Here is a 22,500-nt window from a genome sequence, read left to right as displayed (position 1 = left end):
TTAGTTTTTGTACCCGTTTGCTCGGAGCAGCAAATGTGTTCAAATATGAATTTTTGCAGAGATTGCTCAGAATAGCAAATGTGGCCAAACGTGTAGTTTTGCAGGGTTTTACTCAGGAAAGCAAATGTGTTCAAGGATGTATTTTTGTAGAAATTTGCTCGGGATATTAAATGTAACCAAAGTACGACTTTTTTCACATAATTGCTCTGCATACTAAATGCAGTCAAAGAACCAGGTTTTCATGCTTGTTTACGATAGGAAATTAATTTTGACTATTTGCTCGGGTAGCCCTGTGATCAAAAAATAGAATTATGTTTTTGCTCACTGTAGCAAATGTGATAACAATATCATTTTTGCTTAAAGTAGCAAATGTGAACAATATACATGTAGCGTTTGGTCAAGATAACAGATGTGATCCAAAACATTAGTTTTGCTTGTAATAGCAAATTAATTAAAATGTGATTTTACACTGTTCTTTAATTAGGCCAGAGGTGAATGCTTTTCCATCACTTTTTTTCTCAAATTAGCAAATGTAATCAAATAATATGTTTGGCATTTTCCTTGAGATGGAAGATGACATACCCTTGAATCTCTGTTGATTGAATACTGCAACAACCATTTCAATAATAAAATAAAGCAGGTTTAATTATCTAAGCATATGCAATAAAATGTCACATTCTCAATTTTGACTATTAATAATACAAGTGCACATTGAGATGGCAATTAAATAGCTCTGAAACTTGGATGGACATACAGTATTTGCAGTATATTCATGAAGCTGTTTTATTGCCCTTTAGACAGTGCCTACATACAATGGAACTCAAAGGTGAATTATTCCTTAGAAACTAGAATGCCGAAAATAATCCATTCTCATAATGCACCTGAAATACAAATGTTACATGCAAAAGAATGTAGGTAAGGTAAATAAGATGATAGAAGTACTCAACGTTTTTCTTCAAATTCGTGGCCGAAACAGACACTGTACCCTGATGCAGAATTTAGTAACAACCTAATGCAATACAACTAGCAGCAAATTATTACTCATCTTAATAAATAATTGACTTGCGAGACAATAAGTTCCTAATTATGATAGATACTCACGTATTTAAATCCTAAATAAATTTTTAATTGGTTACATTGTTTAGTTTGGAGCAACGATAATATAAGGTATATCAAAGGCCTCTATCAATTATTAGTCATCTCCTTAAATTAATGAAATTATTTTGCCTTTCTATACATGTAGTACTTTGGAAATGTAACCGGCAGAAGCGGTTTCATTTTGCCTCAGATAGCATACATGTGTAGCTTTTGTTTTTGCCAATACAACAATTCATTTGGATGAATGCACATTTTGAATCCCAAAAGCATAACAAAATATCCCTTACGGCAGTAAACTTGGCAATGTTAAAGCCAACGGAGAAGTTAAGGCTGAGTTCAGATACCAAACATTTGATTGGGAATTAATAAAAACTTAGGCTGACCTTAGGACAACATAATAACTGCCATGTAATACGTCGCAAGTATATGCACAGTATACCTCCATATACGAAAAATTCAGTATCTAAATCGAACCTGCCTGAAAGTTGAAATAGCAGCTAGACTCAGCCATGACTCATGACTCAGCCATTTCACATTGATTCATACGCTACATTGTATTTTCATGCGATTGATTTAAGTTATTAGATTTGGTATCTGAACTGCGCCCAATACTATTATCAAACAACACGATGCACCAACCAAAAACTGTGATGAACATTTTGTTAGGCATTGTTTGGAAGCAAGTTCCTATACATGTAGTACTGTACTTGAATCTAAGTTCTTCAAACACGTTTATCTACAGAACCAGATGGAAAATACTTCACAGTATGCTATAACAAATTAACTGCATGTTTACACCTACTTTACAAGTCACATCGAACCATATAAGGCGTGCCATCCGCCAGTTCAAATGGAGAATACTACAAATTAAAATGCTATAACAAATTAACTGCCTGATTACACCTACTTTACAAGTGACACCGAACTGTATAAGGAATGCCACCAGCCAGTTCAGATGGAAAATACTAAAACTAGTATACTATCATCATCATCATCATCATCATCATCATCACTATGACAAATTAACTGCATGGTTAGACCTACCTTAAAAGTTACATGGAACTGTATGAGGTGCGGCACCCGCCAGTTCAGATGGAAAATACTACAAATTAGTAAACTATGACAAATTAACTGCATGGTTAGACCTACTTTAAAAATTACATCGAACTGTATGAGGTTCGTCACCCGCCAGTTCGGATGGAAAATACTACAAATTAGTGTACTGCAATATGACAAATTAACTGCATGGTTAGACCTACTTTACAAATTACATCGAACTGTATGAGGCGCGCCACCCGCCAGTTCAGATGGAAAATACTACAAATTAGTATACTATGACAAATTAACTGCATGGTTAGACCTACTTTAAAAATTACATCGAACTGTATGAGGTGCGCCACCCACCAGTTCAGATGGAAAATACTAGAAATTAGTATACTATGACAAATTAACTGCATGGTTAGACCTACTTTACAAATTACATTGAACTGTATGAGGCGCGCCACCCGCCAGTTCAGATGGAAAATACTACAAATTATTATATTACTGTATGACAAATTAATTGCATGGTTAGACCTATATGTACTTTACAAATTACATGGAACTGTATGAGGCGTGCCACCCGCCAGTTCAGATGGAAAGTACTACAAATTAGTATACAAGTACTACTGTATGACAAATTACATGTAACTGCATGGTTAGACCTACTTTACAAGTTACATTGAACCATATGAGGCATGCCACCCGCCAGTTCAGATGGAAAATACTACAGATTTGTATACTATAACAAATTAACTGCATGTAATTGAGTGGTACTTATATTACACCCATCCTTCAATTATTGAATTAATTAAAGATATCACTTAAAGTCATGTTACTGCTTCTGTTTGATACATTTAGTATTGAAAGATCACTGACTATTTTCTCAGACTTAAAGGATTGTGAAACCTTTCTTGATTTTAGTCAAAAAGTGTTGAGAAACGATTCCTATATTAGCACAGGTAATCACTGATTTTTGCCCTGAACATTTGACTCTGCCATAATTACCGGATGCGTGAAAAAATTCACTTGACCGCAGTTCATGTCAAAAGATTAATTAAATACAGTGTATCCAGAATAACAATGACACTACTCTACCCAAGTATTGACATAAAGACATAATTTGCAATTCAAGCGAAAGATGTTTTGTCTCTATATTTTTTTGACCAACTACCGTAGTTATTTGGTTATAAGGCGCATGGTTTTTTCAAGAAAAATCTGTCTTTGGGTGGCAAATCAGAGCTAAAATTGGAGTGCGTCTTATAGCCAAGTATTTTCACGCAACAAAATCTTTAAGATCACAATTTGAGAAGAACTTGCAGTTTAAACAACACAAGAAAAGGACACTAGTTGTCAAATAATAAAAAAGAATAGTGCTTTTAGAGACCTTTAGAACACTAAACGACTTCAAGAGAAAAGCAAATAAACGGAAATCTGCATACATGCTTAAAAAGCACGTACATGCTCAGTAACGTGATACCCATGACAACAATACAATCGTTCGAACCTTGTTTCGAATGCCGAGAATTGTGTTTGTCGCTCGCATGGAAAGTTTCTTCTCTGAACAAACAGTGTGGAGATAAAACACCTTCATAGTTCATCCAGCCTTTCTTGTGCACTGAAATTTGCATCCTTGGTGGTGTGTTGATATTCAGCTGTTGAACACCTTTGAATATGACTTTCGTTGAGAGTCTCAAGACTGAACTCTGACTATTTATTAAGTCGGAAGGTTCAAATAAAAGTGTATGCGTTGTATGTTTATCATTTCAGGTGTCAACTTTTAGCTTTTGTTTTTACGTATATCATTAAATGCGTGACTATTTCACTTTGTTTACGTTAACAAAAAGAGCTTGTATGCCAATTGTGTAAGGATAATTGTTCTCAAATTCATCACATCTTTTTGATAACTCAATTTTTTGGTGCGTCTTATAACCGAGTATTTTCGCGTTATTTTCAGTTAGAGAACTTAGCTTGATTAAATTGCTAAGTTTGGGGTGCGCCTTATAATCAAGTGCGCCTTATAACCGAATAAGTACGGTAGTTGGATTTTACTAAAACAATTATTCCTCTCGCCCTCATGGCCTCTGAGTCAATAGCCCATTTGGCCTTCGGCCTCATCAGCTATTGACTCAGAGCCCATTCGGGCTCGAGGAATAATTGTAAAATAGCATAAACAGGCCACTAATGTGTTCTAGGAACAGTATTGTTTGAAGAACGAGGCACATAAAAGTAAGTGGCAAATAAGGGGCCGGGTACAGTAGACTTCAGCTGTCACTGGGATGCAGAGATCCATATCATTCATACCCCTTTCCTTATTATTGGTATTGTTTTAAATGGCCTGAAATTAATAACGTGACGTGAAATTACTAAGGGAGTACGTCTGCAAAAGTAAAGACTGTCCTTGCAGAGGGAGGGATGTATGATATGATGCGAATCTCAATTCAATGAATCAGCAATCAAACGTGTTGTGAAAAAGAAAGGATATTCTATACAAAATTTAAGGCATATACTTTCAGGTTATTATCAGTGAGGTGACCTACCGAAACTCCATCAGCAATCTTTTGCTATTCGGTGCTTTAATATAAGTCTTGAATCTTCTCGCTCTTTTGCTTAAATCCACATGTAGCTGTTCGGCCATCCTTTGTTCCAAACGTTCGTTGAACTCCGTTTGCTTTAGGAAGGAAGGCCTCTATTTCTGCCATGAATTTTTCATCGATTAATGCTGCTGGCGTTGGTCGTAACTCTTTCTCGAACACCGTCTCCGAACTCCCTGATCAGAATCCAGTACATACAGCTGTATGATCATCAGTCTAGCTATTCAACGGTTCCATGTCAAGCAGCTAGCGAAGTCTATTCTTGCTAGGTTTCTCTGGTTGCTTTGGAATTGGTGGGAATCGTAGACTTAAAATAGGCATAGAACATTCCAAAGACCGACCATTCAACATTCATGACACTGGCGTGTGTGTTTGTGGCGAACTACTGTAACACTACTAGGGCTGGTTCACCGTTCCCGACGTTACGGCCTGATGGTCGTTGCCCTTTCTTTCGGGTTTCGTCGATTCTTACTGCCATTTCACCCGCACAAATGCCAAGGAATCGCCGTATAAAACCTTGGTCGTCCAAAAATGAAAAGAAAGAGGAAAGAGCACATCGCCCGCGCGAATTACCAAATTTTCATCGTCACAAAACCTCGTTTCCAGGGTCTTTGCGGCGGGGTGACACCTCGTTCCCAGGATCTACTCCGCTTTCAAGAAAGCGGAGTAGACCCTGGGAACGAGGTTGGCGGGGTGATTCAAAATGGCGGACAATTGCCCCTCCGAAAAGATCCTGGGAACGAGGAAGGCCCAAGCATTTTGGGTGCTTACCATTTAGCCAAAAAATCCGGAAATTTCGGTTTCAGGTCAAATGGAAAGGCAATTTTCCGGAAAATCTTTTCGAAAATTGAGGACAACCTCCAGAGGTAGTCCTCTTTTTCCGTTCGGAACAGAATTCGCGAAATGCGCTTACCATTTGCAAGAATCCTTCCGTTTCCAGGCCACTTCTGAAAAGATCGAGTAAAATATGCAGGATAGAATGCTGTGTAGTAAATGGTAAGCGCCATTCTCAACCAGTTGGTCATTAAATTCGGAAAATCGCTTACCTTTATGCAACGATCATTTCATCCGGATTATTTGGCTAAATGGTAAGCACCCTTTGTTTACCATTCGTTGGTTTCGTTGTAGGACGTTGCCGCTGATGAAACTCAAAAGCTTCCGAATACCAGTGCAGTTTTCGTTCAATAATAATAATACGGTTATGTAAAAATTGAAAGTTTGCCACAGCAGTAAAATGTGTAACAAATATCATATGCACATTGCCTATGACAACAAAACGAAGATACTGAAATCACCATATTTGCTCCCAGGTAAATATGAATATTTATAGCAAGGAAATTTGCAAATTTACTACAAAGTCATATTCCGGCAATTCATTCCTTTTTGCTCCCATTGCAAAAGAGAGTAAATAAAATGCAAATGTACGTATTATGATCCTTTGAAAATCAGTTCAAACGATAATGCAAACTATTGGTTTTGCGACATATTTGCTTACATTTGCGGTTGAGGTCAAACTGCTATCTTTGGGGTGAAGCAAATTTGAGCAAATCTGTGGAAACATTAAAGATTTGCATAGCACGCAAATTCCAAGCAAATAATTACATTTGCTTAACATTTGCACACAAATTCCTACAAAACAAACATTCAAGTTTGCACAAGCTTTACCTGTCAAACCAAAGTTAAAGCAAATTTAGAGCCCTAAATTTGCCACATATTTGCTCAATTCGCAAACTCGAGTAAATCCATTTTTTCGTCCAGTGTAATGGCATATGCTTTACACAGACTGAACTATGTAATGCAGCAAGTGACATAGTTATTACTTTTAGCAAGTAAGGAGCAGGAAATAGCCTTTATATAGCTCAACATAGTTATGTGATAAACTTTACATAGCATTTACATATGTGTAATTCTACAAGGGTTAGCATTTTCTCACAAGGTCAGATCAGAGTTAATAGAGGTCAGATGAACGTTAATATGCAAATTGCTGGTCGGCTCGCAGAATGTGAGTACAAAAACTACTTTTCTGTTTGGCATAGAATACGCGCTGTTAGTTAATGTTATAAAAATTGTAGCAAAAAGGTAAACAATGTTTCCTTCCATTTCACAACGTTGCTCTGAAATATCGGATAGCGTTCCGGTTGCCTAGCGCGTGACAAAAATCTGCCACCGAGTGAGGGTTCCGTGCGATAAATCAAGACCTCTATTGAATTACTTGACAAGAATTGTATTCGACTTTCAATGAAAATAAAAGTGTTTTTTATGTTGTCAAAACCTTTTAACAGAATGAGCGCAAAGTATCGTGAAAACGTACTTTATCTTACTTTGGTGTTGCTACTGTACATGTCGATAATTGTATGACAACTTTTCAAGCGAACAGTTTCGGGTAATGGTCGGTCTGGATGTATCCAGCCAAATGTCGTCAATTGACTGACCTCTTTCCAATCGATAAACCTTCGATCTCAGTCGAGCAGCTTCGAGTAACGGTGCCTAGCTACAGTAGCGAAGAGTCGATAGCAATGGTGTGGGATATCACAGGTATCCCACACAAAAACGAGTATCGCTCTGACGTATGCCTGAGACATAAGTACTTAGGCAAGAGGACGATTGGTTCAAGCGGTAATTACCAAATCTTTTGGGAGTCTGTAAGCCGTTTCAGTTCTCGTGGAACAGTGCTCAATACGTTGAACCAGAGCGTAATAAATATTTTAAGAGGAAAAAAGGACGCAACTACATGTATTTGCGTGTAGTTTTAGCCCCACTCGTCAGGGAAGGACTTAACGAATGGATTAATTAGATGCTGTAATCCATTCGTGAAGTCCTTCCCTGACGAGTGGTGGTAAAACAACGGCAACACAAGAGAACTACCCTCAGTTGCAGCGCATACGGCTTACTGATAATTCTGGACCAGATGCATGTACTCAAGATCTCAAACTCCGAGTGTGTCACTGAAGGGGGAAATTCACTTAAAAACGAAATCAAGCACTTCTGGGATTTAGAAACACTATAGGGATCAATCACAATGAACAGGCACAATGGAGAAAGATATGAAGTCAAGTAGTCATTCAAGGAAAGTCATCCCCTATACTCCCAGACAACTATCAGTTGAGTAAAATGAGGCTAGAGTCACTGTTGCGGAGACTAAACTCGAACCAGAAGTCCTCAAACACCATGATGAAGTCGTTAAAGAGCAACTTGAAAGGAACATTATTGAACCAGTGAACTTGAAGGAACAAGCAGAAGCAGGCAAGGTCCACTATTTACCTCACACAGAAATCATCAGGCTTGATAAGGACACGACTAAATTCCGCGTAATCGACTATGACGCATCTGCTAAGCATCATGGACCAATCCTCAACAATTGTCTGTACTCTGGACCGCCCTTCACTCCCATGATCGTCGATTTAATGACACCATTTAGGGCCCACAAGGTTGTGATTACTGCCGATATAGAGGCGTTCCTGAATGTTGCTATTGCTCCCGCGCACCGCGACTCCCTGCGATTTCTTTGGGTTGATGACATTCTTACTGACAATCCGAAGGTGCTCATTATGTGATTCACCAGAGTAGTCTTCGGAGTTAATTCCAGCCCTTTTCTCCTAAATGGAAGCATCTGATCATGAACAAGTACATGGATAGAGATCCAGAATTTGTTGAGGAATTCCTGCGTTATATTTATGTCGATGACCTATCATCTTCAAGGCCTGATGCTCCTTGAGCCTATGACTTCTACTCTAAATTCAGGATAAGATTCAAGGAAGCTGGCGTCAACATTCTCGAGTGGCTGACGAATGATCAGCAGTTGGCACATAAAATCAGGTCAGAGGAGGGCCAAGGAGCGACACAGCATCACTCCCCACCTGACTTACAGCAAGAAGACCAAACTTTATCCAAGAGACAGTTCAGAATGTGGATAATTCAGAAGACCTTCCAAAGGTGCTGGGAACATCTCGGAATCGTACAGAAGATACACTTGCCTTTACTTTCAAGAACCTAACCAGTTACTCGACAGACGAAATCGTCACAAAACGAATTGTTCTCAGTTCTATTGCGAAGATATTTGGCCCTCTTGCAAGAAGGATGTTGATTGGGACGCTCCTCTGGACGGAGACGTACAGACAAAGCCTTTAGTGGTGTTGTCTACCTTAGGATACGGTCAGGGAATTCAGTTGTTTGCAATCTTGTTGTTTCGAAGACGAGTGTGTCACCACACCCACATTGTAACTGTTATTTGCATTCGTGCTTGCAAGACTAATCACACGCGTTCACAAGACACTTGGTCCATCTTAAAACATCACTGAATGTGTATGTTGGCTGGATTCAGAAGTTGCATTGTGGTGCATCAACAAGACTGGTAAGGAATTTAAGCCATTTGTACAAAATCGAGTCGTTGAAATCCGAAAGCTTGTAGCCCCAGATCTATGGAACTATGTCCCTTCTGTGCAAACCCCAGCCGACATTGCATCACGAAGGTGCAGGCAAGGCCTCAAAGCTAAAACATGAAAACTTTGGTGAGAGGTTCCTACTTTCTTAAAAAGGCAGAATCCTGGCAGTTGGCCAAATCAGAAGGAGTTTGAACCAAACAATTTGGAAAAAGACGTCTTCAGTGAAATCAAGCCAGCGAAAAAAGTCTTAACAGGGGCTTTTTCCGTGGAATTCAAGGGACTAGATGAAATAATCCCGCTTGCTGATTTCAGTGATGTCTACAGGCTCTTCAGAGTAACGTCTTACGTTTTGAGATTTATCAGGCGCGTTCAGGAAAGGCAAGGACAACCGCAGTTTACCTCAGTGGAGATTAAGCCAGAAGAATTAAGTCACGCGGAATCACTGGGGATCAAGCATGTCCAGCAGTATGTTCGAGAGGAAGAAAAATTCTAGCTGACGCCTCATTGCTTGACTCTCTTTGAAGGCGACAAGGGCATATGAAGATATGCAGGAAGACTACATAATGCACCCCCGTCGTATCCAGTCCGTTTTCCAGCAATTCTATCTCGAAAACATCAATTCACTGTTCTTATGATCAAGAGGAATCACAGCAATGTCATGCACAATGGCGTCAAAGAAACACTAACTGACTTAAGGTCAAGATTCTGAGTTGTAAGGGGTACACAGACTGTACTTGACGTGATTTCCCCTTGCGCTACATGCAAGAAACTCGAAGGGAGATCGTACAATGCTCCTCCTCAGTCTCCTCTCCCAGATTTCAGACCATCAGATGAATTTGCTTTCACCCAGGTGTTTTTTTTTTTTGGAATTTTAAAAACTTTTATTACTAATACTGTGAGTACGTACAACACTTACTACAAATAGAGGTAACCTACGTAAAAACCAATAACAATACTACAACTACGTGCAACACTTGCGCTACGCTTACCATTTGAACACTAATTACAAATATACCGACATCTGTGACTACTCGCAAACATAGTACTGGAACCTCAAAAGTGCTGATGGTCAGGAACGAGGAAGAAAGCTGAAACTAGGTTCACTCAAACCACAAATCTTCGTAAATTTGGAGGTTAGGATAGGTATTTTCACTAGCAACACAAGAAAAAGGAGAAGAAGAAGGTGTGAGAAAAATGGTCCAAGTGTTCCCATTTCTTTAAGACGGTCCCTTGACTTTTTTCGATTTTGTAGATATACTTGAAATAACAGAGGAAATCGATTAATTTTGAACTGTTAGTTTTATGTCTGCATAGCCAGATGTAATGTTTGGCGAGCAAAAGGCAAGATTTTATTTGGAGTTTATTTTTTTATCTATCTGGCCTTAGACCTAAGCGGTATCTAGTTGTGGAAAAATGTTAGTTATTTGACAGGACTTAAGCCGCGAAAGAACACTAATCCAAAAATCCTGCGTTATTTCACATTTCCAAAAGAGGTGTAACGAACTCTCTGCTTCGGAGTGTCAGAAGGTACATTTATCATCTTCAAGAACACTTATCTTTTTTTAAAAAACGGCCAGACGGCGATGTAAAAACTTACAATTGAAGGTTAACAGTTTTGAGCTTTTTGCACATTGAAAAAGCTAGCTGATACACCGCCCTCCAGTCAATCTTTTCGTCTGCTGGCAAAGTAATTTTATTGGACCATTTCTGCTAACAAATGTGAGGTTGTTCGCTTTCAGATGAAATAAGCTTTCCATATGCAAATCTAGTTGGCTTTGCACTCTCTAGGAATTTTCTTAATGAACAATCATGTTTTGGCAGAACCTTATTTTACTTAGGCGATTGATAGCAGAGACTATTCCAAAGTAAGTTAAGGGCTGGACTTTCAAGCTATATTTATTTTGAAAATCAGTCCAACTACTGAAGAAGGTCGGCAGAGTTACCGTATAAATGTTTTACCTTTGTTATTCCTTTCAAATACCAATCTTTATAGAAAACAGGTTTAGTTCCAATACGTCTCAAAGAATTACGCCATGAGGGTAACGTTGAAAATGCCTCTTCACTTGTTATCTTTTCATAAAAAAACGGTCACTCCAAATTTCTAAGATTTCTTTAACAAAGGGACAAGATTAATTAGTCATACTTGAGATGTCACTTTGATATAGATTGCCATACAATATTAAGTCTCCACCAAATTGATGAAATTCCAGATCAAAGAATGTTTTCCAACTGCCCTTATTTTTAACGTCTAAGTATTTTGTTAATCCGGGTGCTTTAAAGGATTTATTGAAGGAGAAAATGTGAATCATTTTGATTCCTCCTTCTAAGTAATCATTTATCACATTTCTTTTTTATTTTATCTCCCTCATCGCTCCACAAAAAAAAATTAAAAAACACGAGTTTATTTCTTTTAAATCTTATAATTTGTTTCCAGAGGAGAAAGAATATATACTAATTGCGACGCTACCAAACTTTGCAACACAGCAACTTTCCCTTAAAGGCTAGTAAGTCGACGAAACTTCCAGCCTCCTAGTATCGCTTTTACTCTTTCGAGTTGTTCGTTGTAATTTTGGGACAATGTTATGCCTGGGTACCGGTTTGTCGAGAGCCATACACCAAGGGTCTTGACCTTCTCTTTTGGCCATTTAAAATTTCTTTCACGAGGTCTTTTCCAAGAGTAAGAAACTCTTCAAAGCATACAATGCTCTATTTACTTGTGCTTCCTCTTGGGTCGTCCATCTTGAACTTGTACCTGACTTGACGGCAGAAACGTTTTTAAGGGACCTGAAGAGGTTCATTTCGAGGAGAGGGATGCTACACATTGTCGTTTGCGACAATGGGAATTCCTTCAAGGGCTCATGTTTGAAAACGTTTCTCCATTTTCAAGGAATTACCAGGCAATTCAATGTTTCCCGCGCCCCTTGATGGGGAGGGTTTTTCGAGCGTATGGTGCGCGACGTGAAACGTTGCCTCAAAAAAACTCTTGGGAATGCACGAATCACGTATGAAGAGTTCGAAACGGCGCTTATTGAAATTTTAAGGAATTCTTAACTCACACCCTTTAATTTGACGTACCTCTCTGAACACCTGGAAGAACCACTTACTCCTGCCTCTCTATGCTTAGTCGTAATCTAAGGTCACAAGGCTCCATTCCACCTACCACAGCCATCGAGTTGTCTAGAAGACAGAAACATCTTGATCTGGTTCTTAAACACTTCTGAAATCGTTGGCGAAGAGAATGTCTCAGTGAACTGCGTGAGCATCATCTTGGAAGGAAGACAGTACAATCTCGAGTGATCAAGCAAGGAGACATAGTATGCGTTCATGAAGACAAGGTGCTTCGACAAAGGTGGAAACGTGGTACAGTATGCGCGCAGCCATTTAGTTTTTTGGGCACGGACTTTTATATTTTTATTAAATGTAACAGAAGAGACAAATGGGTACCAGTAATCACGGAGATTCGGTGCACATTTTTGAACTGGTGTGCTCGGAAATCATGGATACGGTGCTACGATTTTTCCTCGGCGGAAGTGTTAACAAGAACTCGGTGGAAATGATAATATTCAGTCTACACGAATTCTTTTATTTCTTTCATCATCATTTGATTACAAAAATCAGCGATAACGACGTTTCGAAGTCATCTTGACTTCATTTTCAAGTGATAATGTAATGGCCGTTCAAGTTTAAATTAATCAAGTTTCAAGTTCAAATTTAATCAAGTGGTTGTTTATAACGTCAGATCATCCAACAAATTAGTGTGCACGTGATTAAATGTTCTAAACAACTACTTTCGCGCGACTTGAATCTGATCGTGTATTCAACTTTGGCTTTCCCTGACATTTCCTTAAAACGGAGTACTTTTTCAAGAGCTCGGAGTTTAAAATTCCATGGCAACCTTTCACATGTGCACCAACGGCAGAGGCTCTTTGTTCTTCAATTCGCTGATGGAGGTGACGAGTAGTGTAGCCGATATAATCTGTATCACACAGATCACATTTAAGGACGAGTGGTTTCCTCTCCTGAAGTTTAAGCTGCTGGCCAATTTTTGGTGTGTAGTATCACTGAGTATTTTTACGAGTTGTGCTGTATTTTGACGAGCCCGCTAGGGGCAGTCAAAATACAAACAACGAGTATTTATTATCCAACTTTTTTGCACTAAATTTTGAGCAACTTAATTGTAAGCAACCGAGGACGTGTGACAGATTTTGTGCGTGCGGTGCAACGTCAGCAACTAAACTAGTCAAACTGGTTCTCTACTGTACAATAACCAAGTGTACCATAACTAACTGTACAATATTTAACTATCCTGAGAAATCGCGCGGAATATCGCCTGATACTTAGCCGACGAGACCGTAGGCCGAGTTGGCTAAAATCAGGCGATATTCCACAAGATTGAGCAGGATAATTGTTTTATTATTCAACACATTGATGACAAAGCACAATTTTCTACGTTTATTGGGAAAAAGAGCTGGAAAACTACCATTTTTCTACGCGACCCACAAAATTACGTATATCGTAGGATATCTGTTGAGTACGCACGACGAATATTGAGCTCGCTATGACCATATTTGGACATTGTCACAATGTGTTGAATAATATCGTGGAATATTTGTGATGGATGGATCCGTGCGTTTTCTGAACAATAACTAATGCGGATGTATTATTATTATTATTATTATTATTATTAATATTATTATTATCCTCATCTTGTCTGGCTTGGGTGGCCCTATCAGGAGCTTTAGCTCCCGCCAGCTTAGCTCTCCGGATCATCGAGCTCCCCCCCCCCCCCACCCCCCATAACAGCAGGGTATTAGCACGGGGGGGGGGGGGATTATTATTATTATTATTATTATTATTATTAGCATTATTAGCATTATAATTATGATTACTCGTATTTTTAATCACTTTATTAAAGCTCCAAATTTATCTAGATGAGAACAATTAGTCTGCCAACTAGGGAGACTACATCAAATCGAGTTAAATTAGATTAAAAGCGGTTAGAAACATAACGAGACAACGCATGTTGTAAAACTTTTAATGAACTTGACGTTTCGTATGCTCCAACATACATCTTCAGAAGTAACGGTTACCTAAAGTACAATTGAATTTAAAGACGAAGACTAATACCAAATAAGAAAAGTAATGACAATTAAAAAATAAATAAATAATAAACAGACCTAGTTAAATCTGCTTGAAAAAATATAAATGTCTAGTAGAGAAGAAGTTTCTCACTGCCAACATTTTCATTAAGCGCTGGTTTTAAATCGGGAATCAACAAGGTTTCGTTAATTTTACAATGTATATCAGACTGTCCAGAGGCTGAAATGTTAAAGTGATATCATTTAATCCTGTGGCCTGTTTAATAATAACCTTTATTTAAAGAGGGTAACACCTATTACTATAAAAGTATTCTCCCTAATGGGTCATATGATCCGCAATGGCAGAAACGTCTAGTTCATAAAAAGTTTTACAACATGCGTAGTCTTGTTATGTTTATAACCGCAGTTTGTTTGTTATTTTTACTCAAATTAGATTAAGTCAAATCGAGGTAAATTACTGATTAAGTCAAATCTTAGGGTTTTGTTTTTACGAGAGTTGAAAGCCGGAGAACGCAGAGAAACCCTCGTGTGGCAGATCAGACAAACAACAGATTCCCTACTCCTTTAATTTGTTCTCATCCCCACCTAAATAGTGTAGCTCCATCGTTCTCTATATAAACCGATATCAACTAAGTTGATAAACTCGTTCCTGTGTTTCACTTCCCCACCAACGCAGTACCACAGTCCGTTTCTATAGAAACTAAACCCCTTTTTCCACATTGTTGGAAGGCGAATTCTTCATGATTATCTACTCCTATTGCACTAATGGATCTGAACAACGAATCGTCTTTCTCTCTTATCGAAGTTACTAACGTAGGGGTTTTTTTTGCCTAGAAAACGGAAAACAATTGACGGATGAAGATATTGATGTATACCTTGTCAGAGACTTTTTGAGAGGTGTTGGAAGCAAGATTGAAGACCAAGACCTCGATAGCCCTCTGGAACTTTACAAGAATATGCGACTTGTGAGATTATTGGGAGATAAAAACATGGGAGGTAAACTCATCAAACGGTTTGTTCCTCGAAATGTTGCTTTGCTTTTTTTTCATCCCACTCCAAATTTTTTTTTCCCTGGTGCAAAAACAGAGATCGCCTTGTATGATGGAAACAAGAATTTCATCCAAAGCGAAACGCGAGAGGGCCCTATAGACCAGCAAATAAGCAAAACATTGGAGTATATACTAAGTGAAACGAAGAATGAAGATGAATCTGTACCCTTTGTACCGTATCCTAAGAGGGCTCTTCGTGAGGCGGTCGTTAACGCTTTATATCATCGGGGCTATGAACACGAACATGCCGATCCGGTGAAAGTCCGTATTTATCCCAGTCATATAGACATCATAAGCTATCCTGGACCGCATCAAAGCCTGAAGAAGGAGCATTTCATGGAAGACAGTGAGATTCCCCCCGTGAAAACTAGAAATAGAAGAGTGGGAGAATTGTTGATGCAGAGAAAGTTGGCTGAGGACAAAGGTACTGGTGTAAGAACTATTTTCCGTGCAATGAAAGATAACGGGAATTTCACACCGGTCTTCCAATTTGATGATACTTATTTTCAGGTGCGTCTTCCAGGACATCCCAAATTTATGGTGCGTGACCTTCTTAATGTGGTTAACAAACTTTGCGCCAGCGGTGAGAAACAGAAAGCTGTAAAGCAGCTTTTGGGTTTCCTGGAACAAAACCCTACCGTGCGACCCAACAGTTTGATTGCCAAGTTGTTGGAGCTACATGACCTCGACAAAAATCACCCCAATGTTCTGCCATATAAAGACTCTATTTCCTATCGATTAGAGAGGCGGTTGCAATTAAACAATGAACTGAGCGAATGGGCTGCGTCACCAATGCGACTGGATGCCTCCGTTGGGGTTAGTATTGTCCAAAACCTTGTCGAGAACGAGGCAGACTCTGATGACCTGCAGAAAGCTACAGGAATAGCCGTTAAGTTTTTGAACGAAAAACAGGGCCAAAATCCATCGGGGAAAACACACCCCTTGGAGGCTTATCAGAGAGCGCATCAGCTATTCCAGGCGATGGGTGAAGTTGCTAAGACCGACGCTTACATTGCCTTTCAATTCGGCTACTGCAAATTTAATCTCTACGTACGTAACCCGAAGAAAAAAAGAGACGAAAAACTGGCACTCGTACCTTATCTTCGGGAAGCTGAAGACTACATCAACGCTGCCATTTCACTGACCAGTGAGGAAAATACACATCATTTGGCAACGCAAAATCGGCAGCTAGGGTACATCCATTCTCAACTCACATTAGTTAAGAAATCAACGGTGGCCGATGTCATTCATTACTATGACAAGGCAAGAGAATACAATCCAGATATACACATCAAGGAGACGTTTGTACCATTACAGTTTAGAAACCGGTATAAAAAGGACCCTTAATGTAGCCAGCTGGCCCGACTAGAGGAATGCAGCTTGTGCTGTGAAGAAGTAAACAAACCGCTCATCATGAGATCAATTCTGTGGATTTGTTAACTCTCATAAACTAAGGTTTTTCTATTTTTAAAATACTAAGTTGGCCTACTCATAGCCATGAGTTTAGAAGACACTGCCAGAGTGCATATTAATAAAACCAGCGTAATTCAAGTAAAGGAAAAAAATACCAGTTATATGGCTGAGTGTAAATAATTAATTTCATTTATTTTTAGCGAGAGGTCCCTTTTTCATTGCTTCTTTATATCTTCATCTCTAAACTTGCATGAAAAAAAAAAAACATCTCCTTTCAGCACGAAGTATCCAGTTAAATTGTTCTGGGATGCTACTCTACTTGAGATCACTTTTTGACAAACGACCTACAAATTTTGAAATTTTATATACTTTTTACGGGATGTAATTTTAACTCGCAATGTACCAACTCCCCCCGATTAGGCTTGATAGCTCAGTTGGTTGAAATTCGTTCGGGCTTGGATTTTGTCCAGGCCTGAACGTCAGTAACTCTCTAATTTAGTGCAACGATCTTTTAAAGTTTCCGAATTCGATAACCTTGGTAATTCTTGTGCTGTTCTAGGAAAGTAGGGCTGGCGCAGTGGTGAGAGCACTCGCCTTCCACCAATGTGGCCCGGGATCGATTCCCGGAGTCGACGCCACATATGGGTTAAGTTTGTTGGTTCTCTACTCTCCCGAGAGGTTTTTCCCCGGGTACTCCGGTTTTCCGCTCTCCTCAAAAACCAACATTTTGATTCGATTTGTTCTGATTTCAGTTAATTTGTAGTCTCACCAATAGGCCTTATTCACGATAGCCGCCATGTTGGTTTTCAAATTGTCATGCAAATTAGCCACGTGTTATGCTGGGGGAAAAAAGGCAAATTGCGGAAAATCGGCTCGTCGAAATATTGAAATAACATTGCTAAAAGTGTATTTTAGAATTTAGAGTTAAGTACCTTTTATAATAATTTTATATCTTTGATTGCCTTTGACATTTTGACTTTGTACTTCGTTATCTGCTCATTTTTCACTAAAAAAAAAAACATCGAAGTAACTTGTGTCATGCTTATTAATACAGTGATATTTTTGCGCGGTTTAAAACTATCCGGAGAAAGTAGATCTCAGTAAGTACTCTTGTTAAGATCTACATTTCCTGCATTATCACAAACCGGGGAAAAAATATCTTAAGTTTGAAGTAGTAGGCACCGTCTGTAATGTACTCTATTTAAACAATAGTGTTTCTGTCGAGGAACTATCGGCTGATAGTTGCCCCGCGGAAATTTGATGTTCTTAAAACAGACCGAGACCAAGTGTTTCACGAATGAGCGCAAACACGAGAAGAGAAATTTCATATCTCCAAGCGGCTATGTAATGTTCTATTTGTTACATAAACACCAATGAAATACTAAATCATTTCACGAATGGCGCGATTTTCATATGTAACTATAGAAACGGTGATCTTTTCACGTGTGATGATATCAGGTTTCCGCGCGAAAACTCACTCGGTATTTCATTGGTGTTTCTATAATAAAATATGGTAACCCATCGATGGGAGAAATTTTGGTCTTAGCTATGACGTCATCATGCGCCCGTCCGTGCGTACGTACATCCACCCCTCCATGTATGCCAATGTGACCATATCGCGGAATCAAGTTACCGTGAGCTGGCCGTACTCTTAAAAATGGCCGCCTCAGTGAAGGCCTTTATGTGGTTTGTATGTGCAAACATAATTGCTTTTTATGGACTGTTCGAAAAGGTTAGTAATTAAGATAAACATTTACGTACGAGCCATTATTTTGAGCACGTTTTTTAAATGCCACGAACTACTTCGTGGCCGTCTTTTTCACGTTGAAGATCCCGCTAGATCATCATATTAACTTCTCATGAATTAAACTTGAAATTTCGGAAAGATTGGTTACAAAAGGTTTTGAACGATCTATAGAGGTTTTGCACGGCATCCATGTTGAATGGCAGGAACAATAGATTCTTTTTCCCATGGGAACAAATGTTCTTTCTAATGCAAAACATTTTCATTGTTCATGCCATGCAAAACCTCTATTCATATTTTTTCGCCCATCAGAGTCCAAAGCGTAATTAATTGCGCAAAACACAATCGCCTTTGTTTCTCGTCATGGAGAAATGACAGGTGTTGACAGATATAATTTAAACATTTCTAAAAAAAATAGGATGATGACAGGCCGACCACCCTCTGTTGGTGCTGTTGTTATCAATCTATAGAAGGATAAATACATTACGGCGGTTGCGATTTGCTCGGTAATAAATTTTGAAAGCAAATAATTCCATGAAAGATCAAAGAAAGTGTCAACTGAGTCCTGTGTTACGTTGTTCTGGTCGTTCCGAGCTGTTTGAGGCGTCATTTTGCGAGATCTTTTCTCGACCGACGGTTAGACCAGGGGCACCCAACGAGAATATAGTTCAAAACCATTTAAAACATAGCATTGTTAAACGTATTTTTGTATTTAAACGGTAGATATAGGCATATTTTTATCCCCTAAATTTTTTTATCTGTTCGGATTTCCCAGCTGAAAGTCTAGTGATCCGAAAATTATAGGGATCAAAACTTACCTTTTCGAAAATTTCAGCCAGAAAAAAGGCTCCCGAAAATTCTAGGTGACCTTTTTAGGGTAAAAATCCGTTAAAAATGGGCAATTATACCATTTTTTACATTTTCGAAAATCCTTGGACAGGCACGCAAGCAAGAAATTTTAGAACAAATGTTCCGAATATTCTAGAACTCAAATCGTCTTCCGAACAGATATTTTCCGTAAATTGACGTTGGGCGCCCCCGTTAGACTGTCAAGAAAATTGACAAGGTGAGCAGCACCCAGCCGCCGGCTAGTGACCTCGTCTTGTTCAAGCTGGAACTGACGCCAAACCAGTGAAATCAACTGTGAAATTCTCACCTTAAAAACACCAGCATCCTATCGGTTAGGCCGAATTTGAGCTTCATCTTTCAAAAATTCACCAAGAAAGGCGATCCTGAAATCGATAATAAAGGTTTCTCAACATGATCGTTGCAAGAAACCAGGCCAAAGGTATTCGAAGCATTTGAATCTATTCGAATCTACCAATCAGTGCAACGCGATCGTTGGGAACTCCTGGGAGAGGCTGCGAACTGCCAACGGTCGCGTTGCACTGATTGGCAAAAAAAACCCTAGTTGTGTGCCGCAAGCTGGCAAAGGACAAAGAACTTCAAATCTCCAGGAACCATTTTTATTACAAGGTCGCCTCACTTATTTCACAATACACTCGGTCAGAACCAAGCAAATCTGCAAGCACTTAAATACCAAAAAGCCACTGCGGCAAACGCATCGCTGATTACGAATACGGAACATACAAACATTTATTGTTCAGTGATGTTGCTATGGAGTTTGTTGTTCCTGAGGGAGCATTCATTTATTCAATGGGGTGAAGGGTGGTACCAACCATATTGTGTTTAACAACTTTATAGTCTAGGTACGGCATTTTAAGTTCCCCATGTGTGGTCCATACTTCCGAGGCTTTAACGTATGGAACTTCCTTTGACTTGACACGAACTTTCTTTCACAATACACCTTATTCCAAAATGGCCGCTGATTTATGTGGATACAAATTGGGCCTTGTTGCCTCGTTCAAGATAAAATATTCTTTTGAATTTTAAGCTTAAGAACGAGGCATCAAGGGCCTATTTGAATAAACACAAAAGAATATTTAAATGGTGGCCATTTTGGAATAAGGTGCATACTTTATGAATTCCCTTCAACTTTGCAGAGTCTGGATAAAACAATCAACCAATATCAGTTGCCTCTGGCAATCAAACAAACAACCAGCATGCAAAACTTTGCTCGACATGTTGGACAGGGAGATGTACTGGCCAGCCATCCTTCAGGCTCATGTTGATCTTGTCGACTTGCATACCATTTCCCCATACAGTCAATACACCACATTGGTCGACAGTAACAAGGTACACACTCTCCTTCCCCAGCTGTAGCACACAGCTTCTGTAGTTTGATGTCTGCTGGTGCTTGCATGCAGCCAATGCACGGCTCCGAATCCTTTGGTTAATAAGAAAAAAAAAGGTAATAAACCAGAGTATGAGTAATAATAATTTAAGGCCCGTGTGGCAGGTATGTCCACAAAATGCAGGTAATTACAAATGCACATGGATTTCAATAAGTGTCACGAACTCAGGAGGTGTACTTCCTATTAATGGACTGATGGGGATGTACCGCTGGATGGGGGTTGCGTTTTCACGACTGGATTGACTATAATGGGGTTGCATTTTCAACAAAGTTCCTGACAGAGTTACTAGAATGGGGTCGCAAAAAGTTGTTACAGAAAGAACTGTAGCGCTATCGATTTCATATTTACTAGTCGCATTACATTCCGTTTTGAAATTACAATTAAAAGGCTATAAATTATGTTAGGTTTATGCATAAACAGAAAGTGACTATGTTGGGGTCTATAACTGGCCATGAAATAGACTAGAAAGGGGAAGGGGTTCTGAGAAGCCAGTGGCACATACCCAGCAAAAATTGACCCAAGTACTTCCCCCCCTCCCCCTTCTCCCCAACTTCCACTCATTTCTTGTAATCTAGGCAATTAACATCACACAGTGTCCACCAAATGCTGCTCTTCATGTAAGGATAAAAAGCTGTATTTACCGTAAGCTAAAAATAACCTTTACCCTAACCTTATTGTTGGAAATAGGTAGCAAAGGCTTCGACTTAAAGGGTGATGATCCCCCTTTGTTTTTTGTTTGTTTGTTTTTTTAACCTGGGTCTAGGTTTCATCAGAAAGTGGCCAAAAGCTTGTGTGACAAAGTGTTGTTGCTCTGCAAAAGTTGAGGGGACCACCTTTTTTGAAAACAGAGGGGGAAACTACTTAATTGGCTTTTTTCACCTCGTTGACTTTAAGGTCTGTTCACACATCAGAAAAAAATAAATACAATAGGTACAGCTGTAGAACATTATTAATGGTTGCTGCTAAAGGTTTTTCCACTATATTAAGAGGACAATACCTTCTCCTTTTTCTTTTTTTTATATTTATTTACAGTTGCCTTTGAGTTTTGTGTATAATCTGCAAAATTGTAATGCAGATTCTTGTATTGCTGCAATGTTCACAAAATGACCAAAAATCCATTTACAGGTACCTTTAAAACTTCTTACATTTAGCCCTTTAGTTTAAACTCTGATTCTTTTATTAGAGCTCTCAATTTGAGAAGAATTCAGAAGTACTCATTTCGTACACTATCAGCTCCAATAACAAACCTCTTCCCCTTCCTGTAGGTGGTATCTTTCATTTTGAGATACTTGCTCCTTGAAGGCATCAATAAACCTGTCACTAAGTGACTGATGTATAACAACATTCCTAGCATTTCTTATCGGTGCTTGCAACTTTTCTTTCAGGTCTCCATAATCCGTAGAATTGAGTCTGATTACAAAGGGTTTAACCCCAGGGGTGATGCTTGCCACTCTTATGTTCAGGAATTGTACAGCCACACTGCTCTCATGTGAGATGTCATGGTCCTCGGCATGAATGATTGACAGGTGGACATCAGGTTGATGAGCAATGTCAACTTTATAGGCCGAGCATTTTATTATCCAAGAGTCTGTAATGTATAAGCTTGTACCACCAATTATGGAGGAGAATTTTGTAATCCGTCGGAATTCTATGTTTACACTTGAAGCCACTGCTCTCCAAGGGCTGCCATGTTTTAATAAGAGCTGGGCAAATGGATGTTTTGACCTGCAAATATCAATGTTTTAATCACCAAGATGTCATTGATGTCACTGACTGTTACAAATGTGCCAACTACAGCATTATTGCCATTTTAACAAAGGGGCTCTTT

At 39.1% G+C, this 22,500-nt stretch overlaps 2 protein-coding genes across 3 annotated transcripts in view; one reads left to right on the top strand and one right to left on the bottom strand.

The window, feature by feature from the left end:
- LOC138006956 (uncharacterized) overlaps positions 1 to 18,883 on the top strand; it is a 24,551-nt gene extending 5,668 nt beyond the window's left edge. Inside the window, exon 2 of the mRNA XM_068853595.1 lies at positions 15,046 to 18,883. Coding sequence (XP_068709696.1) covers positions 15,046 to 16,607 — 1,562 coding nt within the window. The 3' untranslated portion in view covers positions 16,608 to 18,883. The remainder of the gene's footprint in view (positions 1 to 15,045) is intronic.
- Positions 18,884 to 19,869: 986 nt separating this feature from the next.
- The window catches only part of LOC138008849 (E3 ubiquitin-protein ligase TM129-like), an 11,539-nt gene continuing 8,908 nt past the window's right edge, over positions 19,870 to 22,500 (bottom strand). For both annotated transcript variants that reach the window (XM_068856134.1, XM_068856135.1), the window contains exons 3-4: positions 21,920 to 22,397; positions 19,870 to 20,704 (exon numbers count right to left, since the gene is read on the bottom strand). In XM_068856134.1, the coding sequence (XP_068712235.1) occupies positions 20,447 to 20,704; positions 21,920 to 22,397 (736 nt within the window). In that variant the 3' untranslated portion in view covers positions 19,870 to 20,446. The remainder of the gene's footprint in view (positions 20,705 to 21,919; positions 22,398 to 22,500) is intronic.

The sequence above is a fragment of the Montipora foliosa genome, chromosome 6 (genome assembly GCF_036669935.1).
Source record: "Montipora foliosa isolate CH-2021 chromosome 6, ASM3666993v2, whole genome shotgun sequence".
Classification (NCBI taxonomy): Eukaryota; Metazoa; Cnidaria; class Anthozoa; order Scleractinia; family Acroporidae; genus Montipora; species Montipora foliosa.
The sequence above is the reverse complement of the archived record's forward strand: the minus strand, read 5'-3'. Positions and strand labels throughout refer to the sequence as shown.